We start from the raw sequence: 26,483 nt of genomic DNA on the forward strand, positions 1-26,483 counted from the left end.
AGGAGTTGAATCACACATGTTTAGTAACATCCTTAAGTAGAAATCAAGTAGACTAGCTCTTCTTAATTGCAAAGCCAGCTTTTTAAAAGGCCAACACAATGGCTTTAGGTTTTTTGTTGTTTTTTGCCTGTTTTTAATGAATTATTTTAGGAAATGCTACACAACAAATGCTCTTGATGGCACAGAGAATGATATTGTGTGGAGAAAAGAAAACCACCAGTATCACTAATTCTGAGTCTGAAAAAAGATTCAGAAGGGAAAGATTATGAATGTGAATAAGTGTGAAGAATATTCAATTTATTTTGCTTATTTTTTAATATGTGTACAAGAATGAATGTATGATAATATGCAAGTCTGAAAGCTCTTTGACTAAGTAAAACATAAATATTCTAAATAACAAAATACTGTGTTATAGAGAAACTGTATTTCTTACTAGTACATAAAATAACAGTGTACCTTCGATCACGGGCATCTTAGAAATCCATGGAATATGATAGCGTAATCAATGATAAAGTAGTGGTGCTTTTTAATAACATATTTAAATGATTTTTGGTAATGATGAAGCTAGAATAGTGGGGATGGGTGATGGAAAAATTAATTATACTATGGATAGTTTTAATTTAGGATGAGCATTATTTTTGCTGCACCCATCAGTTTTGGCCTGGGGGTGGGGCTGCTAAGTAACATCTGGGACAGCTTATGTATATGCAGCTGCCATTTATATTCTCAGGATCTTTGATAGAAAATGAGGATTTATATTTAATTTGTTTAAAAAAAGAAGTTGTCACCTATTTTTGAAACTATTTCAATTCATTGTATAACTTCAAATTCTACTTCAGTATTTCTCTTTAAAGTATATCAAGATTTAACAATAAATTATAGTTGAATTCTGTATTAAAAAAAGCATGAATACTTGTTTAAATAATTTTCTTACTTGAAGTTTTATTTAATTTTATCTTTAATGTAGTTATTTAATTTATATTAGTTTATATTTAATTTATATCTTTCTAATGTAGTTATTTTTGTCTTTGTACACAGATATGCAATATGCTTCACCAAGTGAGTTTCCAAATGGAAAAGAAATTTCTTCAAGAAGTCAAAATTATCCTAAAAACGCAGCTAAAACAAAATTGAAACAGAAATGTTCCATGAAACCACAAAATGGTTTTAACAAGAAACGTAAAAAAAATGTATTTAATCCTAAAAGAGTTATTGAAGACTCTGAATATGATTCAGGTTCTGATGTCGGTAGCTCATTAGACGAGGACTATAGTAGTGGTGAAGAAGTGATGGAGGATGGCTATAAAGGTAAAATTCTTCACTTCCTTCAAGATGCTTCAATTGGTGAACTTACTTTGATTCCTCAGTGTTCTCAGAAAAAGGCTCAGAAGATAACAGAACTCCGGCCCTTTAATAGTTGGGAAGCTCTGGTAAGGCTACATTCTTTTTTTTTCCCCTGTGTGTGTGTATTTAATTCACAGTACCGTTTATAGTCAAGGTATCTTCAGCCCAGGGAAGCATAGATGGGTGGCCTTATCCTGTGTAGAGTCAAACATTACTTTCATTCTAAGCCAATAGTATTTCAAATAGTGTCATATGACCTAATTTTGAATGAATTAAGGGGTGATTTTCCTGAAAAACCCCAAGCGGATTGGCTGGGCATACTGTCACTCATTCTTTTGCATAGAAACTTGGTTCATTTCACTGCAGAAGAAGAAATTAGAGCTTACATTTAGGAAGGAGTTGTTTGCTAGCCTGTTCTGATCGGTTACTACTGAGACACAGTGCAGAAAGCAAGAATGTGGCGGAAGTTTTACTACAACTACTTGAAGAGCAGTAGCAACAACGTCCAGGGGAGCTCCATGATTTAAAATGCCAGCCTAAGTGTTTTATGCTTCACCACAAAAGAAGCAATTGTTTATTTTATTTTTCTTTTAAAAGTGACAGCTCAACCTCTAACATGTTTTTCTTGGTTAAACAACACGGCCATTTTGTGGGGTGTAGCAGCGTTTTTAATTGGAAAGATAGAAAATTGTGTGGAAGCCTAGAATTCAAGCGTTAGGTGAAGGCAAGGCGTAAGCGCTGGTAAGTACACTCTGCATGATCATGTTCTGGAATTTCATGTCCTGTAAACAAGTTTTATCTAAAAGACCTGTATTTTGAGTTTCATAAATGTCAACAGTCAGCAAATCTTATTCATACAGAGAAATGTAAGAACTCTGTCTTTTAAAGTTTGCTTCCTGTTGTGAAAATGTGGGCTTTTATAGCATGGATTCTAAACAGGCCCTCCTGTGAAAGCAGTATGGATGATTTTTTACAGCTTTAGAATGTGAAGTCACATCAATAGTGACTCTTGATGTTTTATAAATTTTTAGGAAGTTTTATTCCCTAACTTAGGGAGTAAAGTTGCTTTTGTGATTAATCTTATACTTGGGACAAATCTATGTGAACCTAAGTTCCCTTGATGAGTATCTTGAAGTGGCAGGGTGGGAACGTCCCTGAACAATGGTTGTAAATAGCATTTTCTAAAAAATTAAAATATTTGAAAAATATAGAAACATTACTAGTATTTCGTGGCTTTAAAAATAAATAAATAAATAAAGATGTTCGTTTTGCCTAAAGCCTTTGCTTTTCCAGAGAACATCTGTCAAAGCAGGCCCTTTCAAAACTTGTTCGGCTTTGCCTAAGTGATTTATTTGTTAAAGTATTTGCTGACGGGCGTTCTTGTTCTTCTTTCCTTCATTTTCTTCTTTCTTTTAATCTTTAATGGTCTCCTATGTCATTACAGAGTTGGGTTGCTCGGGCTTGTTGGGATTCTAATTTACTTAATAAGGAATGCAATTATCTGCCCCAGTGTGTTTAGTCCCTGTGACTACTCGCCCACATATCTTATAGGAAAAGTAAATTATACCAGAGTTACATGTGCCAGATGCTTTTAAAAATATTCAGCAACTTAACGTGTAGAAAGCATATTTCCCCTACTAATTAATTGGCATAGTTTAAATTAGTCTTGACATGAATTTGGAGATTATGCATTATCTACTTAAACCTCCTATAGCATCTTGCCCTCTTTTCTCAAAGTTGAATACAGAGACTATTTTTGCTAGCCATTCATCTAAATGTTGATTATTTTATGTAACAGTTAAAAAGTAAACTTGCTACTTGAGTTTAGCAAATACAGGGCTTAGCTATTCTGAAAAAGTTAGTAAATACAAGTTCCTGGAAATGAACAGTTTAGCAAGTCAGTGTATATGAGCTTTGAGTTTTCATTTGTTTAGAACTTTCAGCTTCTACTTTGATTTACTTTAGAATTTTGAATATGACTGATTTAAAGATCAATTTAATGTCTTAAAGTCATCAAAGGAAAGGTCAATATTATGTACATTTTGGTAAAAAAATATATATATTATATAATTAACTCCTTCCCTATTAATCAGAGAGGCTTGCTAATGTACCTGTGAACTAGTTCAAAAATAAACAAAAGAAAAAGCATTTACTTTTGTTTTCATAGCTACTGTTTTTAGAAATTCTTAAGAGAATTAATTGAAATTTTAATTTTGTTCGTCAGTCATACTTTAATGAAAATTACAAGGCATTATATGTTAAGAACAATGTGCAAATGTCTAGTAAACTCTTAACATCATTGTTGAATCTTAGTTCAGTCTTCAGGATTGGGGAATTTGGCAGAACTTTAAAGCTCATTAATATTTCATTACAGTGCATACTGAGCCAACAAATCAAAGTAAACACATATATTTTCATTGTGATTTTTTGCTAAAACAGAAGTCTCCATAACATTGATAGGTTAAATGTAATCATTGGTATTTCATTGTGTTATTTTATTATAAAATTAATTTGAATGTGAAAATTATTTTAGCAGTGCCTTTTAAAAGTTGAAAAGTTGTACATTATGATTATGACTTTATTGTCAAAGAATTACACTTTTAAAAAATTAAAATGCTCTGAGATATTCTAGTCACCCTTATTTTATTTACATGAGGAAAATTTGGTTATTTAATAAGTTCTTTATGTTGAGGGTATTTATGTTTGCAGCTTTATACCCTTTTTAAAAATCAAAATCTAAATAGTGTGTGTCAGATTTTCTTCATAATTTTTCCATTTCTCTTATTTTTCTGCTTCATAGCAGTAAAGTATGTGCTTATGGTAAGAAATCACATCATTAAATCATGTAGACTTTGGAAACAAAGCCAGCCAAAATGTCATTAGTTTAAAAATGTGTACTGTTAATGTGCTAAAATTGGGGTTCTTATTGCCAGATTTCACACATTTGATGCCATCAGTTCACCAACCACTTACTGAATTTTTATCTAGCTTTGTGCAAAATAGGGTGGAGATGCTATTACGTCTATGGTAATCTTATTATGTTGCATCTTTGTACTTTAATCAGAATCGTAGTGTATACTGATCAAATCAAGATTCATGAATAGCTCATTCATAAATAGCTCAATCTAAAAATTTTTCATATATGCACTTACTTCCTTAACATTTAGATCAGCATAAGTGCAGTTTTCTTTGATTGTTAACCAAGCAACCTGGGTTTACCTCGTGTGGAAACGTGACTCTCGTCATTGTGCTGCTCCCATCCACCAGTAACTTAGGCCACAGGTTTTCTTTTCTGCGTTATTGTAAAATGTCTGTCTAAATTTGTGACTCGAAGAATTGTAATGCATACTACTTCCTGATAGGGTGGCTTCAGTAAAGTGTGTGATTACTGTATCCAGGCTTTGTTTTCATTTTTGTAAGTTTGATAAATATTTATTTTAAAATTATAAATGCATTTTGAGTACTTTGTAGGCTGCTCCCAGGTATTTATAGTATTTAAGACTCCTGTCCTCAATAATGTTATTTCTTAGGTGGGGAATTAAATCTGCTTTTAAACAATTTCCCCCTTCCTGTAGAAATTCAAAATTATTTGTATTGTAAGAGTGACACATGGTGGCAAGAGATAGGTACTTCAGTCTGTGACTGTTTTAAAAAGATAAAGACCTTAAAGTAATACTTGACTTTTTAATCAAAGAGATAGTAATCAGGGCCATGTTGATGTTCTTTTTTCATGTAATTATCCAGTTAAGTAGCAGTTACTTTTTTTCTCTTTTTTTCCCTTTGAGAAAATAGCTTTATCATTTTTTTGAAGAACGATTTGTTTTGTCTAAAACTGAAACAGTACATGTGAGAACAAAGAAGAAAATCAAGTTTAGCCAAAATTCTACCGAAGATAATCCCCACTTAAGACTTTATTTAGCATCCATCTGTTTATGAATATGTTTGTATATTTCATTTATGTGATTAGCATCATATTTGCTGTGCTCATCAATAACTTTAGACTTACTAGTGGATCCCGCATTTACAGAGTACTTTGTATTTCTTAGGTCTTGTTTTAGTGAAGCTAAGTAACTTACAGGATTGTTAAATGCTTTTTGTCTTCAGAAAGCAGTAACATAACAGTAGAATGTTCTTACACCTTTCCTTAGGGGCAGACACCCATTTTCCCTGCCCCACACACACCTAATAAAAATGTTTTGGAATTAAATGTTGGGCTTTTTTTAATGTTTTTATTTTTTTATTATTTATGCGTGTATTTAGATCAACAAGTTAAAAAATTCTACAGGCTTGTTCTCCCTGAAAATCCATATCCATCCCCTTCTCCAGCCTATTTCCTGTACCACAGATAACTGCTTCTACATCTTCTGTCTGATTCTTATCACTTCCATATCTAGGAATATAAAGATAATGCTCTTTTAAAATTTTTCAGTTGCAGGCCTTACCTTTTGACATGACACAGACATTATAGCGTTGTGGTAGGATTAGCTCTCTTCTCACTGTCTGTCTCACCTCACATGCCCAGTCCCCATTCCCCATTCCCCAGTCCTATCGATATGTTAATAATGTGGTAAATTTGAAAATCGTTTTTTAGTATATGTTGTTAGACTATGCAAATGCCTTTTAGAGCTGAGCCGTGTAATATACTACATGATTACTTTTTTTCCTTGCTCAGCATTTCGTTTTCCCTACTTATTAGTTGTCTTGGTTTTTGTTTTCTTAGTTTTGTATATACTTATTACTTCAGCTCTGAACTCTTCCCTAGTTGTCTAAATTTCCCCCCAGTTTTTAGACACTTCAGATATTTTATCAGTTTCATCTTCTTGAAAAAGTCTCTTCTGGAGTCTTAGGACCTGCGGTAGGGGATCAGCTGTGACATTGGAATCTCATTTCCCCAACATCCTGAGAAATGTTGTTTTTCTCTCTGTGTTGGTTCTCTTGTTTCAGGATTCCATTCATGCCTGTTTATTTATTCCATTGGTTTTGTAAATACCATACATGAGGGTGGGTAAATAATATAGTGGAGCTAGATGGCCTGGTTTTGAATCCCAATTCTGACATTTTCTAGCAACTTACAAGACCTTAAGCAAGTTCTCTCTCTGTTCCTGTATTTCTTCCTCTCTAAGTGGAGTGTAATTATGGTACTGACCTCTGGAGAAGGCTAAGGATTAAATAAAGTAAGTGCCCGTTCAATTGTCTGTCTCTTAAAAAATGTTAGCTGCAGATATCCACAATATTTTGTGTTGGAAGTGTTGTATATATTATTAGTGAAATGTTAAGAAATGATTATAGTTTTCTACTCTCCCCCAAAATCAGTTCTAGTCATATTGAGTCAAACTTTTTTGGATCAAATCATTTTTCTGTCTCTCTTTTTTTTAACCCCCTCTGTGCTTTTAAACAGATTTATGACTGGTTACATTACCCACAATATATTAAGACTACATTTTTCAGCCTCCCTTTGGCGATTTGACAAATTCCTGTCCAGTGAGATGTAAGCAGAAGTATACCGTGATTTTTGGAAAGCGTCCTTAAAGGATCTCTTCTTCCTGTTGGTTGAGATGTCAGTGTGACGAGGACTCACAGGTTGAGGATATTGAAGCAACAAAGTAGAAGAATTCTTGATCTTGGAACCACTGTACCAGATCTGAACTGCCCCCTGGGGTCTTCATTTACATGAGAGAGAAATAGACTTATGTTTTAGTTAAACCCCTGATGTTTTGGGTTTACTGTCAGCCATAACTGAACTTAATTCTAGCAAATTTATCAAACAATGAAACTTTTTCCTTGAAAATCTGTCTACTGATGTCGAGCATTCATGAACAGTGTATCACTACTAGATAGATCTAAATTCTAAACCAGCAGCAATAATTTGGATCATCTCTAATGTTGGTTGGCTTGTATGGAAAGAGGATAAAGGGAGTGGGAAGCCTCAGGGAGTTAAATTGAAACTTTGACTTCAGAAATAACCAGTGTCAAGTTCATTAAAAGTCTCAATCAAACTGTTGCAGCATCATGAAGTAAGAGTTGCTTTTTGCACACCCCTTCATTGCCCCTACAAAAGTATCAAACATAAAAATTAGAATACTAAATGAACCCTCATGTACTTATCACCAGGTTCAGTTACCAGCTTATGTCTGACCTTGTTTCATCTATCCTCTCTGTCCCCCCCTCCCCACCTCCCTTTCCCTCTCTCTCTCTCTCCCCCCCTCCCCCTCCCCCCTTCCTGTAATATCTTCGGTGAAGAAACTGGATCATTTGTTCTATAGCTTCCCACTCTGGGCTTTTCTGGTTATATTTTCTGTGGAATTAGGATTAGAATTAAATGCTCCCATCAGTACTATTACATGGTTGGTGATATGTTCTTTCATCAGGAAACGGTAATGTCTGGTTGTTTCTTTTTTTTCTAATGTATGTTTCTGTCTTACTTCTCTAGGTTCTGACATACTGAATTGATCTTCTTTGAGTCAAAACAGTTCTTTCTGATTTCTGGACTTCCTAGATCCTAGATTATATTACTCTCCTTGTGAAAAGTACCCATGAAATTTTGTTTTTTCCCTTATAATACCAGTTGTTAAGACTTAAAATTGTATGTTGCATGTCTTTCCCAATGACTATAAACCACACGAGAACAAGGGACTATGTCTGTATACCAGGTACTTTCACCATCCAGGTTAGTACTGAACTACAAAAGAAAAGAAAAGAAAAAAAAACACAACACAATACATGGCAATTGGTTACAGAAAAAAGGGTTTTTGTTTTTTAACTTTTTATTTTACATAGGAGTATAGCCGATTAACAATGCTGTGATAGTTTCATGTGCACAGCAAAGTGACTGAGCCATACGTATACATGTATCCATTCTCCCCCAAATTCCCCTCCCATCCAGGCTTCCACATACCATTGAGCAGAGTTCCCTGTGCTCTACCGTAGGTCCTTGTTGGTTATCCATTTTAAATATAGCAGTGTGTACATATCAATCCCACCCTTCCCCCCTGTGTTTTTTAACTTTTAAGGTTTTTTTTGTTTTGTTTTGGGAAGTACTAGTTTTAGTGAAAAGAGAAGAGCATAGACATTGGAATCTTTTATCCTGCTTTGTGACCTTGGAAATTGAATCTTATTCATCCAGAACTGGTGGACTGATCTTGCAGTTGTGAGAACTTAATGAGTTAGTGAATAAAAGACACCTAGTAGTTTCTGGCACATACAAAGCACACAATATGTGTTCCTTTTTTTTTCCTGGTTATTCTTGTTGGTTCTCTCACACACATAACATATCGCAAACACACATACCCCACAATAGACATGAGATTGGTTTTTTGGCCTATAATTTTGGGGTTCCATTTAAAAATAAAAATATTTTAATTAAAAGTTCTAGTAGAACCTCATTAAAATCTTCAAGGCACTGATTCTTACATAGCCTGTTCTTTATGTGTAAATCTTTTCCCTGGAAAGTACAGAGTGGGAGGTTACATTGTGATTATGAATGTTGTCCTTGTGAAAATAACAAAGTAGTGTACAAATCACTTTATTTCACAATGCCATTTTGTGGCATGCTAAGTTTTTGGTTTGTTTTGTTTTTTATTCCTGCAGTACAGTAATAACATGGCTTTGGAATAGATGAGTAAGTTTCATTTCTACCAACCTACTCTAGGTTAGATATGAAAAATACATGTTATTATAAACTGCATTTTTTATGAAATTTTCTTAGTATATCCTCTAAGTATTGAATTTCTATTGCTTGAGCTTCTCTGTGAACTTAGAAATACTGTGTTCATGGGGATTATTTAGAGTTGTTAATGAGATTCTTGTCATAACTTGAAAGAATATGCTAAATATGATACCATGAATCAAAACCATGTGTGGCTTTATTCTAACAGATGGTTTTAGTTTAGTTTCCTTTATTCTGTCTGGATTATGGTATTTTTCTTTTTGCCCAACGAACAGCTTTGAAATAGCTACTGGGCTTTTTTCTAATCCTTTACACTAAAAATACTTTTTTGTACAGTTCTTCAGGATTTATTTTTTTCAGCTATCTATTTGGGAAAATTCTAATTCTGTTACAGCTTTTACTTGTAAAGTATTCAGTGTCTCCTTTAGAAAAATAAATACAAATACATTTTGAAAGAAGTTCTGAGTTTTCATACAAACCCATTTATATAAGTCTTGTATTGAAATTGATACTATTCTTAAGTTTTATCAAATTATTGAATTGGTCACGGTATACTTTTGATTCACGCAGTATCTTTCCAAGTAGTAGTAGTCTCAGTTTAGAGTAAAATATCAAGTGACAAATAATAATTGGAGTTTTGAAAGCTTGAGGGGTTGTACTTTGATGATAGATAGGGCAAAGTATGTTTTGGGAAAATTAATCTTATATTCATAGGAAGTGACAAAAATGGAGGCAAGAGATCTAGTATGCAGTTTTTATATCTGGCACTATTACCTTTGGTAATAGTCATAAATCCGAGGTTTTGAAGACAAAACCTGATAGGAGACATTAACAATTACTTTAGAGTTTCTCCCATAAGAGAACAGCTACCAGGGTCAAGGTAGCCAGCTTGGGATTGTGCGTTTTGAGGAGAAAGGTATGTTTTATTTCAGTATGATGAGTTTGAGGTGACAGTAGGATTTATCAAACTGAAATGTGATAATGCAAATGCAGGTTCTCTTCACATTTGATTAAGGTCATTAGTAAAAGTTTAACAAACTTTTTTCCCTCACAGAGAAAGAAATTGGCTCCCTATTTACTAGATCTGAACTGTTAAATTATTTTTCTTTTCATGCCATAGTTCACAAAGATGTCCAAAACGAATGGCTTATCAGAAGATTTGATATGGCACTGTAAAACACTGATCCAAGAAAGGGATGTAGTTATAAGGCTTATGAACAAATGTGAAGACATTTCAAATAAATTGACAAAACAAGTTACCATGCTCACTGGAAATGGAGGTGGATGGAACATAGAGCAACCCTCCATTCTAAACCAAAGGTAATGCTTGTTGTATGTACCCATTCATTATGTTATCTCAGTTGTATAGAGATGTTGAATTGATTCCTGTATTGTGCCTAGGAAACTTAAATGTGGACACGGTAGGAAAACTAATGTTTAAAAGGGAAACCCAGGGTTTCCTGTAATGGCACGTAAGTGGTGTATGAATTGTTTTTCATTGATCGCCACCCCCTCTCCCCCCAGTCAGGATATCTTACTCCATTATCACGTTGTAAATTAGAGGGAGGAGATATTATGGTCTTATATAACCTATGTTTTCCTTGTCTGATGACGGATAATTTCATATATAATCACAGAAGCTGAAAAGGTGGTTTTTTAGGTACCTCTTTACTTAATTTAGTGCTTCAGAGAGTCGGCTGCTCAACTGCATCAGTGTAAAAATTTGTCTTCGTTCAATTTCTTTTTGCTCGTAAGTGAAATGATTGAAGTATCCTATATATGTGATTAAATGCTTTCAAAAGCCCAAAATTTTTAATCTTTTTGAGGTAAAAACACATAAAAATTGAAAAGGACACTTTTATTAAATAGATTATATAAGGAAAAATTATTAAAAAGTGTGTATTTAAAAAGTATATTACCCGAACTGCTACTGTCAGTAAAATACCTTGTCCGAGTGCTTGCAAAAAATAAACACTAAATTATTTTCACTAAAAAATTTGTCCAACAGCCAGAACGTATGAAAACGGCGTTTTGTAATTGTGAACACCCCTCCTTTGCATGATGTTGGGATATGGCGGGCGGGGGGTTGTTTTGAACTTCTTTTACAAGTTTATTTTCAGGTTGTCTGGGAACTCAGAACTGTTCAGAATGCTTCCTTTTTTAAAAAAAGTATAAAATTGTTTACTGTGATATACATACAGAGGCAAGAACATGGAAACAGTCAAAGTTTCTAAGATCCGAGACTAGTTAGAATGATTTATGGTATATCCATACTCTGCAGTGTTAATGTAATTTTTAAAATGAATTATTTCTGTTCAAAATATTTCTGATAGGTATTTAATAAGATTAGCACTAGGGTCTCATTAAAATTATTTACCCTAGTTGGTGATTTTATATACTTCTTCTGATATTTTTCTCAGTTAATGATCAAAGCACATTTGCTGATCATTGGTTAATTAAAAGTCAAGATATGAAAAAAAAATCAAGATATGGTTACTGGCCTTTAATAGTAAGCTACAATCTTTTCTGTGCCCTTCTAGGGTGCTATGGGATGGTGTAGGGAAACGTGATGCAGTTCCCACAAAGAAGCTCTTTTCTCTGTTGCATAGAAAGAACTATGACCATGTCAGCAAATTCATCTCCTAAAAGTGTAGTTGGAGCTGCTCCTTCTTGTTCTACAGCATTGGATATGGGGAGTTCTTCACTCTACAAGGCTTACCCAGTTGAGTCTACTTTATCATAATTTGGAGTTTAAAAAATCAAGTGCTTTATTGCATCACTTAAAAAATTTCTCTCTTAAACCCACATCCACAAAGTCCTATTACTTGTAAATAGTATGATCAGGTAATAAAGCTATCCTTTTCATTAGACTGGGGATTTTTTAAATGAAATATTAAACAGGTGAGAAAAATAGTTTTGGGGGTTTTTTAGGTGCTTCTTGGATCTAGTCCCAAAGTACAACTTCTGAAAACCTGTATAGATAGTCTCTTTGGAGTTTATTTAAATGCACTTTTAGGGGGTGAAATTTGTTGTCTTGGTTTTTGTTTTTAGCCAATGTAAGTTGCACAAGCAACTTGCAGATTTTTACTTGGTATACTGGCCAAGCATAATGGCTGCTTAGTATAGAAACATTTAAAGTACTTTTCCCACAGAGGAAAATATTAAACTATCCTAATGAATAAGCTGTTGTGCTTTTGCTTAACAGAACAAATTCTTTATAGTAAAGTTTATTTTGAAGCAAAATTATATTAACTATTTTCCTATTAGAAATTTTTAAGAATTATAACAGAAGAAAAATAGCCTTCTAGAGATAAAAGAAATACACACATGCTGTAACTCCCTGTTAAAAATAAAGTCTTTGCAAGGGAAAAAATTCTCATATGTATCTCAAAACCATTACATTCATAATGTTTATTTTAAAATGTCAAAACTAAAATTACCTTAAGTTAAAATATAATACAATGAGGAAAAAGTAAAAAAAAAAACACCTCAGTATTTCTCCTGTTTTATTCCTATCATACATGTAGCCATCTCTCAAGCTTCAGCGGCTTATCTAAAATTTATCAGCTTTAAACTGTTTTAACTGAAAAGGTTTATCACATGTTCAGTATAAAATAATGTTTAATTATGCGTGTCCTGTCTTTTTCGGGGCTAAATCTACTAACGTTCTTCTGATCTTGTTCCTCCTCAGCTGGCCAGGATGATTCCATATCCTGTTTCTAAACAGTTGCTGTGAAACCATCTGATGTGAATGCAAATCAGTAGTGCAGATGTGTTGACTAACTCAGAGTACTATGATATAAACATTTTAGTAGTTTGGATACTACTCTTAGTACAAACTGTTATTGTGGTAGTATTTTCAGCACTCATGACATACTTAAGGGACATAAATTTTTGGTCAACTAACATCCCTAATCTGTTTCATATGAACTACTTCAAGAAGTTTCTCTAGCCCTCTATTCCTGCATTTTAAACTTAAATTTAGCACATTGTATATACTCCAGTTTTCTACTTCAGGCCTTTCTCACCTTTCAGAATAATTTTGATACTAGTTTTCTCTGACAGGAAATTTAAACCCAATTTAATTTTCACTCTGAAAAGAAATTATAGTAACTCTCTGGAAGGATTTTTTTTTTCCCCCCGACAAAACAAGTAACTTTAAAATAACATGCTACCTCATTTTCTTTCATGACCTCAGAAAATCTTAAAATCACTTTTTTCCTCATTGGGAGGTAAGAAAACCTTCAGTTTAACGATATTTGTAGTCCCCTTTTGAAAAGAGATCACTTGCCTAATTCAAAAGGCCCGGGCTATAGTTCTTGCCATTTGGATAACCCTGAGCAGATTACATTCTTATTTGTAAACTAGTGGGTGGGGTTCATATGCAATCACAAAAATTGTTACAAAACTCTTGAATGTCAAAAGTAATGGAAGGTATGATTGTATAGCAGCTAAATATTAGCGCCTGCTAGAGAAAGAATATAAGCTGCCCTGTTTTAAAACTTGTCTTAACAAGTGAATTGGAAAGCTGTTTGCCAGAACTACATTCTCAATGATCCTCTTGCTTTCTGAAGAAAGGATATGTTATGGGCAGCACTATTGTGACACTAAGCAACAGAAAGTTACTTGTAATTTAGGTAAATCTAGCAGAGGAGCAAGTACACACACATACACACTTATATTTTTAAAACAAACACTTCAGTGTAACAGAGGTATTTAATGTCCTGATCAAAACAGCTACCATAGCTGCTTTGTGAATGTGGATGAAACAATTTTATTTGAATGAAAAATTCAATGCTTCTCAAAATTTCCTCGTCACTTTTTAAAATTTTATGTATAGTGAAGAATATTTTAATAGTTAGACTCGTTCTCAACATGTGTTGGTGATACATACATTCAGTAATTTTTGTTTGTTAAGAATATTTCTTGGCTATTTGTGATAAATTTACATTGGGGTAGCATGTTGGCCCTTGGGATGCATTTATAAGTGATGTAATATGCCTGCCTTACCAAGTTTCATCATTTTCGTGGAATGTGAACCTTAATGTGTGGGGGACGACTAAGACAGTAGGAAAGACTCAGGAAAACAATGAAAATTCTATTTAAAAATAGGAAGTTTTGACTGTAGAGTAGGTGGGCCAGAGAGAGAAAACTTTCATGTTTGCTGTTTAGTGATTAGGGGCTGGATCAGAACTGGATTGGGTACCAGCTCTGCCAGTGCAGACATGCATTTGGGCAGCTGGGACCTTGGGCAAGTTACTTAACTGCTCTGAATCCCAGAGAGCTTCTCATCTCTAAATGGAGATGATGACAATAATAGTATCTACTTTATAACGTAGATTAAATAAAGTAATAATGCATGTAAAGTATAGTGTCTAGAATTCCAATATTAGCATTTACTCTACCAGTATAGTAGAATTTATTTGGACCTGAAAATTAAAATGTCTATGATAATATTCTATTTATTATTACTTTCATAGTGGCATAGAAATTATATTGGCCAAGAAGGCAAAGACATTTTAAAAAATGAACTGTAAAGACTTCAGCAATACTGCTGATTTTTCCTACCTATACTTTTAATTTTTTCAAATGAGAACCGTTTTATAGATTGTGTACCCCACAGTTGAAACATAGATTCTGATTTAAGATGGATATCTTTCTACCTCACCTCTTTGATCCCTGTTCTAATTAAAGTGTCTTGATTTCAGAATTTGACCCCTTAACCATTTATCAGAGCCATTTATCAGAACCATTTATCAGACCCCTTCTCTATGTGCAGTTAGGATCTGTGTAACAGGAAATTAAGGGGATAGGATAAAAGCTGTAGAGTGAGAAGCATGGCCTTGTCCTAAGTTTTCATGTTAAGGTGGGGTTTATGCTTCCCTAGTGAGTATAAGAATAAGCTTTTGCATGAGATAGACTTTTCTGAGTTAAAATCTTAGCCATAAGACTTTGTAGCTATGCAACCTCAGGCAAATTACTGAGCCTCGGGTTTTTTCATCTGTTAAAAAATAACTGCCTTAATAGCATATTAAAAGATTGAATGAGGTGATGCTAGAAAATGATATTTTTGTATATCTGTATATAATAGATGTTCAGTAAATAACTGCTATTAGTTTTTAACCGCTTGAACTTTTAGAAAAAACTAACCATTTCGTCCATTAGACCCCTTCCATGTTGCCATCCAAGCAAGTTAGTCCCAGGGATTAGTCTGTTTACATGTTCACAAATTAAATAAGATTTTTGACACATGCCTGCTGCTTTCTACTCACTGATATTTATTGATGCCTAGCAAATTTACATTTATATGTAGTTCAAACATAAATACACACATACATACATCCTCCAGAATTACACATACCAGTGATATTAGAGGTGATTGGCATTCAGTCAGAAAGTTTTATTAAATCAGCCTGGCAAAGTAGCAAATTATGCGTATGTTTTTGTTCTAATACTTTAAGTTCCTTACTGTGCTAATATTCAAATCAGTACAATACATTTTTCTAGAGTATAAATATTAGTAATATGTTATCATAGTTAATATTCTGATCATTTATGGAATTAATTTGGTGGCATTACATTATGACTGAATGTGAAAATTTTTTTTGTAATCCTTATTGCCAGAAACAACAAATACAGAATAAAATTTGAGAGGTTTTTTAAAATGTATTATGTTTTGGGTTCATTTTCTTAAGTAAGTGTAAATAGCTTTTAACAGTAAGTTAAAAGGTAAGACTAGACCTAGATACTTCAGTTTTTTTGTGCATTGCAAACCTAAACCTCTTCTCAGAAAACTAGTAGAGAAAACTAATAGAGGTATAAATCTATAATATCTGGTAACTCTCTCTTTACCAGTTTGTCACTCAAGCCCTATCAGAAGGTTGGTTTGAATTGGCTGGCATTGGTACATAAGCATGGACTGAATGGCATTTTGGCAGATGAAATGGTAAGTAGTACTCTGTTTCTAGGATTTATCATTAATAGGCGTCCTTGCTGTCACTCAAAAGATGAAAATTTCCCTTGACCCTGTTAGTTTACTGCTCTTACCAAAGTATAATCCCTCTCACTCCTCTCAGTTTTCTGTTGCTTGTCTTAGTTCTAACCTCCTTACTTCCCCCTCAAAAATGAAAATAGGTTTTTTGTCTTTCTCATCAAATTAATAAATAAATGTGTTTTTAAAATTAGATGTTACATAAAAATACACAGGAAAAAAAACAAAATCACACATAATCCTGCCATCTTAAAGTAAGTACTATTTTGGTGTATATCTTTTTCCAGAATATTTTCTTCTGAAGGTGTGTGTTTGTGCATGCATACATACATACACATATACATATATATGTTATATTAAAAGAGATTTTACTACGTGTGCTTTTCTATAGCTCCCTTTAAAATTTATCATAGATGCCTGTCCTTGGCAGTAAATAAATCTACACGTTTATCATCACCATCATTTCAGTCATTTTACTTTTATTAGATGTTTCTGAGTTTCTTTTCTTTTCCAAATCACATTTGACTTGAAGGTAAGCTTAGGAAGTTCATTACAGCCAGTAGTCCAAGTATTGTCAGGTAGAAACTTGACCTTTAATCTAACCTTTACCTTCCTTCCTCCAGCTATGCTTTTTAAAAAGTGTTTATTATAAATGAGTCATGTTCAGTGGAGAAAATGTTTATTGAATATATGTATTACATTGTGTATTAGTTTTCCAAAATAAAAATTAACAAAGATAATAATCCTTGTTCTCTAGCTAGCTTCTAGTAAAATAATCTTTAGTTTTTCAAGACAGTTTGCACACATACCTCATACTGTCGTTAAAACAGAGATGCTGTTTATCTAATAGAAAAGTGAATAATATATGCAGAATTTCAAAATAGTTAGAAATTACATATAGAATATAGAGTAGTACAGTTGTGGAAACTGGACTTGGAAATCAAATCTGGGTTCTGGGTACCAAATTTGCCTTTCGTGGGCTGTGTAATCCTTACCAAATGACCTAATCTCTCAGAGCCAATATTAATAAAACATATGTAATTCCTGTATCATAAGATTATATTTGGTATCAAATGAGGTATATTATGTGAAAATGTTTTTGTAACCTGTAAAGTACAATACTTATGATAAGGTAGTGTCTGCTAGGGCTTCCCTAACAAAATACTGAAGACAGTGTGGCTTAAACAACAGAAATTTATTTCTCACAGTTCTGGAGGCTGGAAGTCTAAAATCAAGGTGTTGGCAGGTTTGGTTTCTCTTGAGGCTACTCTCTTTGGTTTGCAGATGGACACCTTGCTGTGTCCTCACATGGCTTTTACTCTAGATACATCCATCTCTTCTTTTATGATAGAAGTTGGGTCCCTACCCTTGTGACTTTATGATAACTTTACTTATCTCTTTAGAGGCTCTATCTCCAGATAAACCCCAACATTGGGAGTTAGGGCTTCAGCATGTTTGGGGTTGGAGGCAATTCACTTCCTAACAGTTGGCAATGTTTAGCTCTCCTAAGGAGCTATACTTCCTCAGGAGCCTTTTTTTTTTTTTAATGCAATACTTTATTGGTGTATAATTTACTTGAAATAAAATGCACAAATGTTCAGCTCAGTGACTTTTTACATATATGTACACCCATGTGACTGTCTCTGAGATAAACATTTCCATCATCCTAGAAAGTTCCCTTATGCGCCTTTTCAGTCATTACCACCACTACTATTCTGACACCTATCACTATAGAATAATTTTTTTCTGATTTTGAACTTTATATAAATAGATCCATACAGTATATACTGTTTGTTTCTGGTTCATTTGGAGCATAATAAAGTTACTAAGATTCATCCTCTTCTTACATGTATCAGTAGTTTGGTTTTTGGTTTTTTTTATTGGCTTGTGGTAGTTCATGGTATAAATACGCTACAATTTGTTTATCTGTTCTCCTGTTGATGGCAGTTTAGATTATTTCCAGTGTGTGGCTATTATAGTAAAACTGCATCGATATTCTTACCCAAGTCTTTTTGTGGGCATATGCTCTCATATCTCTTGAATATATTTTTAGGAGTGAAATTGCTGGGTAATAGGATAGGTGTGTGTTCAGCTCCAGTTAGTCATTGGAACGTCATTCTCCATCCATCCAGTATGTATTAAATGGTAGCTTTATATTAACAGTTACCAAAATTATATCCTTTGTATGCAAGCAGAGGTCTTCCATATTAATGTGTATTACATATTAACTAGCAGTTAAAATACATTCCTACTCTTAACTAAGTTGTAGTATCACTTGGAGATTATCATCTGTTTTATGTGTTATTGAGAACTAAGAATATAGTAGAAATTCTCCTAGAGTTGCATGGGGAATCATAAATAAATAAAACCAGAAATATTCTTTTTCCTTTCATTTTCCCAATATTTATTTGGGTTTTTTGTTTGTTTTTAAATTTAGTATATTGTCTTTTAAACTTTTCATTTTAGGGCCTGGGAAAAACTATTCAAGCGATTGCCTTCCTAGCGTACCTCTATCAGGAGGGTAATAATGGTCCTCATTTGATTGTTGTTCCAGCATCAACTATAGGTTTGTAATACTGTGGACAGCTTTACTTGACTCAGTAGTATTTTATACAAGGGGAAGAAAAACCATGTGTACGTGTGTGTTTGTGTGTGTGTGTGTGAGATTTCTTAGTTTGTGAAAGTGAATATTCATTTCTTTGGTTTCCTTACACTTTTCACCCCTTTGCATATGTGTGTTTGATTATACTGGAAGTCTTTTTAAAGAAAATAACTCCAATATAAGTCAGTTATTCAGCTTATTATATAGATTATCTATAAATTATTATAGATCATGTACCATTTGAAAAGATCATTTGTTTTCATAATACTTTTAAGTTGTTTTAATGAGTAATTTAAGAGAAACACTTTTGAATTTATAATTAAACATTTGTTAAGAAAGAATGTATGCAGTTCATCCCCACTCAAATTACTTTCATTCTTTCTTGATTGAATGTAGAGTAGAGTAAGAATGTATGTATGAATGTACCAAAAAAAAAAAAATCCTCTTTAAATTGGAAATTAATAATCACCTCTAAATATAATGGTTGGCCTTCTTCTCTTCATTTTGATGCCACCTCAAAATCTCAAAGTCATTTTAATCATCAAGAGTAAAATTGTGAGGAGTCTGTGATTTTTAAAAATTATCTTCTATTATTTTATAAAAATAATTTCTGGGTAGAACTTCTCAGACTTTAGTGTTCATTTCAGTGCACACGTCTACCTGTTGTAGCAGGTGCAACTAATATCTCTTTTGTTTCATAGATAACTGGCTAAGGGAAGTTAATTTATGGTGCCCCACTTTAAAGGTGCTCTGTTACTATGGTAAGAATATGTCATTATGCTTTTAACTTTGGAGACTTCTTTAAAATCTTAGCATACAGTAAAGTACAATAAATACAATCAGTGTGTGTGTGTCATTTTTAAATTCTAGGTTCTCAAGAAGAACGTAAACAAATTAGATATAACATTCATAGTAAATACGAAGAATACAATGTAATCGTGACCACGTAAGTATTGAGAAAAAATTTTTTTGGAAAAATAATTTTGTGCATCATCTTAAATTTTTAAAAAATGTTTAAAAAATATTAGTAGTAAAATAAAAGAGTTTATGCTAAGAACTATGCAACAAAAGCAATAGAATGAGTTATGTTGAAGATTCAGGCATTTTTCAGTTTGGTGTATGATACCATGATAGCAGTCTTTTGTTAATTCTACAGGAGGTCATGATTAAAAGAATTCATCCAAAATTCATCTTTTCTTAATAAAATGGACTCCATTTTCATATATAGTCTTGCTAGCTGCTGTTAACTGTTATTTCTTGGTTTCACTCTACTAGTTTAATAAAATGGTGTTATGTTCTTAACAGAAATGTCTTAGCTTCATGTTTTTTCTACTGCTTCTTAAAATATAACGGTTCATAAAGCAAAGTGTGTAATAATTACAGGTTACATACAAATTGTGCCCAAATTGGCCTCTTCCTAGATGTGTAGAAGTTGTCTAATTACATTATAACATATAAATTGTCTTTTAACTGCATATTGCAGCTTTTGTAACTTGGTTACATGTACATCAGTAATTTTGGATATAAGTACATCAATATTTATTTGAGTACCGACTGTGTCTAGTGTTATCTTTTAGCTACTGGCTATTAGAAATATATAAATAAAAAGAATTTGTCAAATCATTAAATCTCACGAGTCCATGCTCTTAAAGGTATGATCTTAGAGATTGATTTTTCTTTGGCAACAGGTATAATTGTGCAATCAGCAGTTCTGATGATCGTAGTCTGTTTCGTCGGCTGAAGTTGAATTACGCAATTTTTGATGAGGGCCATATGCTGAAGAATATGGGCTCCATCCGCTACCAGCACCTTATGACAATTAATGTAAGAGAGTGTTCTGTGAATTTGTCCAATTATAAAATTTCAGATTATGTATTTTAATATATATAGTATTTTATATCAGAGACCAACAGTCTTTTTCTGTAAAGGACCAGGTAAGTAAATATTTCATGCTTTGTGGGCCATTCAGCTTCTGTCACTTGTTCTTTGCTTTTTCTTTTTTTTTTTAAACAACCCTTTTAAAATGTAAAAACCATTCTTAGCTCATGAGCTTCAATTTGCCAACCTTTGTTCTATAGGACAAACTTTATGAATATCAGATATAATCTGTCTTCTTCCATTGCCTCATCAAAAAGTAATGTGGGAACACAAGTTACCTACTTAATAAAATGAGACTTAGTTCTACTCATTCTACCTTAAAATACAATATATGATAATTTTTCTAAATTACTTATCTTTTATGACAGAATGTTATATTACTAATAATGGTTTTAATTTTTTTCTCCCTCACTGAGGGGAAAAACAAGAAGGATGTGGATCTTAAAAAAAAAAAAAAATACTAATCTAAAATTTACCTTTGTTCGTAGGCAAATAACCGTTTGCTGCTCACAGGCACACCTGTGCAGAATAACCTGTTAGAACTCATGTCACTGTTGAATTTTGTTATGCCGCACATGTTCAGTAGTAGCACCAGTGAAATACGAAGAATGTTTTCTTCTAAGACAGTAAGCATAAATTCATATTTTTTCTCAACTATCTTACTTTGTGTTTTACCCGGACCATTTTTCTATTTTGCCTCTTTTTCTTGTTTTCATGTAGCATACGTGCTATGCAATAAGTTTAAGTAGTTGATATCCCTATGTTCGGATGAGTTGGGAAGTCAGCCAGAATACAATAGGAAATAAATGGGTGGCTTCTGTAATCATTGTCTAAAAGTTTTGGTTTTTAATATCCTAATTTTCTGAAGAATGACAATTTTAAATTAGTGGGTAGCTCAGATATATAATATGTGAGCTACCATCTTCTTTATGAAAATTAGGTAAATTAGCATTTTTTAATAGGTAAACTATAAAGCTGTGCAAAAGTGGAATATCCAGAAAAATTCCTATACTGAGAAATACGTTTTGAATTAAAACTCCAGAAATTAAAAAGTAGCAATTTCTAAAAGTCACAATAAAGAAATCCTATTTCAAAGAAAATCTGCTTAATTTTTTCCCTATTGCTTAGAAAAAGTAAGAGTGTAGTTTTCAAGAACTCTCATTTTCCAGTACAGCAATGGTAATATAGATTCTTGACACTCCCAAATCACATGTATTTTGCGAGGATTTTCTGTGATAATCTTCTACTGCAAACTGACTGCCTTTCTAGCTTTCACTAATGTATTCCATCCCACTTGAAGGCCTAGCAGATCATAGGATATGGAGGATTTCTTAGAATAAAATTCCTCTTCTCCAAAATCAACAGGTTTTGACTAGGAACCATCCCATTTCTGTAGACCTGCACTAGCTTTCTTTTGGGACCATTTTCCACAAATAAATACAAGTTTTCTACTTCTCTCTCTCTTCCCCTCCACCCAAACTACCTTAAACACACACATATTTTTTCAAGAGAGTTATCTATGTAATCAGTGATGACTTATCAGTTAATTACTTCTGAACACCATTCTAGTGCAGTTCAATTTCATTACCTCTGCAGAGTACACGATTACATGTCACAAAACCCCAAAATACATGTGGAGCTTTAAGAAATATATTGCAGCCCAGAATTCAAGTGCATTTAGAATGAACTGAGTTTCTATGGGAAATAACTCAGATTGTAGTGAGGGAGATTTTCATGTTGTGTAATACTGTCATTGTGATCATTTAAATGAATAATCTAAAGGTCATGTTCTTATTTTACTTAGAAATCAGCAGATGAGCAAAGTATATATGAAAAGGAGAGAATAGCACATGCAAAACAAATTATAAAACCATTTATTCTCAGAAGAGTAAAAGAAGAGGTAACTCTTATCTGCATATTTTTATTATGATTGGTTTTTTAAAATCTGTTTTCTTCTTTATTTGAATGATCTGCTTCAACTGTTTTCCTTTCACAGGTTCTCAAGCAGCTACCCCCCAAGAAAGATCGAATTGAGTTGTGTGCAATGTCAGAGAAGCAGGAGCAACTCTATTTGGGTCTTTTCAACAGATTGAAAAAATCTATCAATAATATGGGTATAACCTGATTTTCACAATTTTATATGAAAAATAATTCTGTACTAGGGCTGCATTTTGTTTAGTGCTGTGATAGTGGGATTTGCTCATTTTTTAAAAATTAGTTGGAATTTGAAGAAATAGTTTTAAAACCTTTTGTTTGCATTGAGATGTATTTCAGTAAACAGCTATCAGCTTGTTGTTGTTTTTAATGTGTCACAGAAAAAAACACAGAAATGTGCAATGTCATGATGCAATTGAGAAAAATGGCCAATCATCCTTTATTACATCGCCAATATTACACAGCTGAAAAACTCAAGGAAATGTCTCAGCTTATGCTAAAGGTAAGGCTTTTGTATTATGCTAACACTAAGCTTTATTAACACTAATAAACATGAGGTTTATTGTTAGTCTAAAAATCAGACCATTGAACCTATAAGCATATTAACTAACCACGTACTTAAGAAAGACATTTTTAACACAGAGTTCAAAATAATTTAGGGGACATAAGAGCCAAGAAGGACTGACAGTCTACATCAAGAGTCAGCCAACTATGGCCTTAGGGCCAAATATGACAATAACTATTCCTACAAATAAAGTTTTGTTCTAACACAGCCACACCCTTTTGTTTCTTTGTCTTCTGTGACTGCTTTCTCAGTACAAGGGCAGAGTGGAGTAGTTGCAAAACAGATTATTTCGCCTACAGAGCCTAAAATATTTACAGAAAAAGTTTGCCAACTCCTGGTCTGGACTTCCATAATGCACTTCTTTTATTTATTTTTCACCAAAAAGATTCATCAGATTGTGTGTCCTGGATAATGAGTCATTTTTGTCTGTTTATTTTCTTCATTTTATTTCTTCTTTATTGTATTTTGTCTACAGTTTTAGCTGTTACTCTCTATTTTTGCCTCATTCTCCCTTAATCTACCCCTATTTCTCCCTGCAGATCATTGTGTTTAAGGCAACCGTTTGCCTTTTTAACATTTTTTATATTAAACTTATGGAAAATTTCAGACATGTAAAAGTAGAGAGAATTGTATAATGAAATCTTCTACGCATATGAAACCTTCACCCATATTCTACAGTTATCATCTGGAATGACACTACTCTCTCTTGTTTCACCTAGAATCCTCTCCAGGATCATTTTGGACCAAATTCTAGACATTTCATCTGTAAATTTATCAGTGTGTTATCTCTAAAACAATAAGAACTTCCCCCCTTTATTGTACCTAAAAAAATGAATATTAATTTCCTTTGGTAAATCTGTTGCACTAAAATATTTTATGATTTAGATATTTTATCAGATGTGAACAATTTTATTAGGTTGTTCTAATCATATTATAAATTATCTTCATTTTGAAGTATATTTTGTTTTGTTTTGTTTTGAGGAACCTACACATTGTGAGGCTAACCCTGACCTGATCTTTGAAGATATGGAAGTTATGACAGACTTTGAATTACATGTACTTTGTAAACAGTATCGACACATTAATAACTTCCAGTTAGACATGGACTTGATTTTAGATTCTGGAAAATTTCGAGTTTTAGGCTGCATCTTGTCTGAATTGAAACAGAAGGTACTAAAGAAGAATACTGCTCCTTATATGTTTCCCCAGTTAGTTCAACTTCTTTGAAACAGTTCTGGCATGATTTGACTTTCTTGAAGCTTTAGCCTGTGTTCTACATTCTTCTAGAAACTGGTGTTTGAGCATTTTTTGGATGTATTTGGGCATATATTTTCCTGATTACTCTTCTTCCATCTAACAGAAGTTAGTAGAATATATCTATATTAATTTTTTTAAAATAATTTTAATTGTCATTATTTCATAGGTGACAATCTATATAATTGCTTCAAAATTAATATTTTGAAGATATTGATACTATGTAAAATAAATACTACAATTTATATGTGAAATAGATTTGTAAGATCACAATCTAAGTAGTACTTTTAGTAGCTATTCCCATTAGTTAGTCTTAAAAATCAATTTTAGGTCAAAGTTTAGAAGATAATTTACTTATATATAATCTAAAATAGGAAACCTTAGTTATGATTACTTTATTATTATTAAAGAAGCAGTTTTTCATTAGATACTTATAATTTTACTTTTTCTGTGTCTAATGAATATGTGTATTTCCACAGGGTGATAGAGTTGTATTATTCAGCCAGTTCACCATGATGCTGGATATTTTAGAGGTTCTCTTAAAACATCATCAGCATAGGTACCTCAGATTAGATGGAAAGACTCAGATTTCTGAAAGGTTGGTATACTTTCGTTTCAGAAAATCTCTCCACCTTACCCTCAAATAAGAGTAAATGTTAGAATTTTAAATGTCTAGGGCATTTGATGGAATTGTATTGCTCTGAGTCTTACATTTGGTTACTTTTAAATCATTCATTAACTTAAGATGAAGAAAATTTAATTTTTGGTCTGAATCGTGTACAAATATATTTTGAAACAACTACTAGAATTATATATATGTCAGTGTTTTCTCTTTAAAGATCATTCTAAGTCTAAAACACTTTATCTTTAAACCAAGGTTATCTTAAAATCTTGGGCTTTTCATATTTTAAGGGTAACTGAGTAAGTTTGGGTTTGGTTTTTTTTGTTTGTTTTCTTTTTTAATTCCCAAAGTTTAAAAAGATTGTCTTAGAAGGAATGCTTTTTCTGGTGTGTTTAAACTGCATTGTATCTTTGGTTTATTTTTTTTATCAGCCAGAGTAAATTTTTTTTTTTCCTGCTTTAGAGTAAGAAAAGAAGTCTTGCTAAAAGAGAATACATCAATATAGTTTGATTTTGAGATTCTTAGTTCATCGGGTATATTGTCTGAGTCACAGCTGACAGACTCTGAGAAGGTTAAAGATTGAAAAGCCGTGTGCAGAATTTAGAAAAGCCAGAAGTCATTAAACAAAGGACAGAACAGTCCCTTAGCAATTAATCAAATCTGAATAGTTAAAAGTAAGAATTAGTAGGGAGATAAATGGTATAGAAAAGAAGTTGGTGAATTGGGTAGGTCTTTTCAATAAAACAGCTGCAGGAAAAATAACTAGAATGCCAAGAGCATGTATTTACATCTTCAAGTTTATTTTCCATGTGAAGTGATTGTTTTCAGTTTTAATTATATACCTTTTTGTGAGATTTAACCTAATATATTTGTCTTATAGGATTCATCTAATTGACGAGTTTAATACCGACATGGATATCTTTGTGTTTCTGCTGTCAACAAAAGCTGGTGGCCTAGGAATAAACCTGACTTCAGCAAACGTTGTTATACTTCACGATATTGACTGTAATCCTTACAATGACAAACAAGCAGAAGATAGATGCCATAGAGTAGGCCAGACTAAGTAAGTGTTTGCAGTTGAAATTTATTTTTAATCAAATGCCAGTTTAATTTGTATAGAATATTAGGATATGATCTGTCAGATGCCCTGCCTTAGTTTTCGTATTTTCAGCAAAGCATGGCTCCCGCTGTATTTTATACCAACCAGTGTTGAAGATGAACTCCACCGTGTAATCTATTCATATTCTAGTAATTAAAATAGGGAATTCCCTGGCGGTGCAGTGGTTAGGACTAGGTGCTTTCACTGCCGAGGGCGCAGGTTCAGCCCTGGTCCGGCAGCTAGGATCCCACAGGCCATGTGGCGTGGCCGAAAAAATATAAATAAATAAAAGAAAACCACCTCCCAGCCCCAGTCCAAGTAGTTATGCAGCAAATGAAAACTAAGTATTACCAATGGTCCAGCCCCTTTGCAAAAGATTAGTAATTGGTAATTACTAATTAGTAACTTGCTGGTTAGACCATGTAAGAGCCAGATAGACTGGGTAATGTGCATACATACGATTGCTACCTTGTTACCTCATAGGAAATAGATTATGTGAGCTGTGGATATTTTAGGTGAAGGTTAGA

At 33.0% G+C, this 26,483-nt stretch overlaps 1 protein-coding gene across 3 annotated transcripts in view; it reads left to right on the top strand.

The window, feature by feature from the left end:
• SMARCAD1 (SWI/SNF-related, matrix-associated actin-dependent regulator of chromatin, subfamily a, containing DEAD/H box 1) overlaps positions 1 to 26,483 on the top strand; it is a 68,769-nt gene that overhangs the window by 38,800 nt on the left and 3,486 nt on the right. For all 3 annotated transcript variants that reach the window (XM_036853489.1, XM_036853491.1, XM_036853488.1), the window contains 14 exons: positions 1,039 to 1,430; positions 10,131 to 10,330; positions 15,866 to 15,956; positions 18,468 to 18,567; positions 19,305 to 19,364; positions 19,474 to 19,549; positions 20,292 to 20,427; positions 20,970 to 21,107; positions 22,286 to 22,381; positions 22,478 to 22,595; positions 22,797 to 22,918; positions 23,963 to 24,151; positions 24,715 to 24,833; positions 25,738 to 25,920. In XM_036853489.1, coding sequence (XP_036709384.1) covers positions 1,039 to 1,430; positions 10,131 to 10,330; positions 15,866 to 15,956; positions 18,468 to 18,567; positions 19,305 to 19,364; positions 19,474 to 19,549; positions 20,292 to 20,427; positions 20,970 to 21,107; positions 22,286 to 22,381; positions 22,478 to 22,595; positions 22,797 to 22,918; positions 23,963 to 24,151; positions 24,715 to 24,833; positions 25,738 to 25,920 — 2,020 coding nt within the window. The remainder of the gene's footprint in view (positions 1 to 1,038; positions 1,431 to 10,130; positions 10,331 to 15,865; positions 15,957 to 18,467; positions 18,568 to 19,304; positions 19,365 to 19,473; positions 19,550 to 20,291; positions 20,428 to 20,969; positions 21,108 to 22,285; positions 22,382 to 22,477; positions 22,596 to 22,796; positions 22,919 to 23,962; positions 24,152 to 24,714; positions 24,834 to 25,737; positions 25,921 to 26,483) is intronic.

This window comes from Balaenoptera musculus, chromosome 5 (assembly GCF_009873245.2).
Source record: "Balaenoptera musculus isolate JJ_BM4_2016_0621 chromosome 5, mBalMus1.pri.v3, whole genome shotgun sequence".
Taxonomy (NCBI): domain Eukaryota; kingdom Metazoa; phylum Chordata; class Mammalia; order Artiodactyla; family Balaenopteridae; genus Balaenoptera; species Balaenoptera musculus.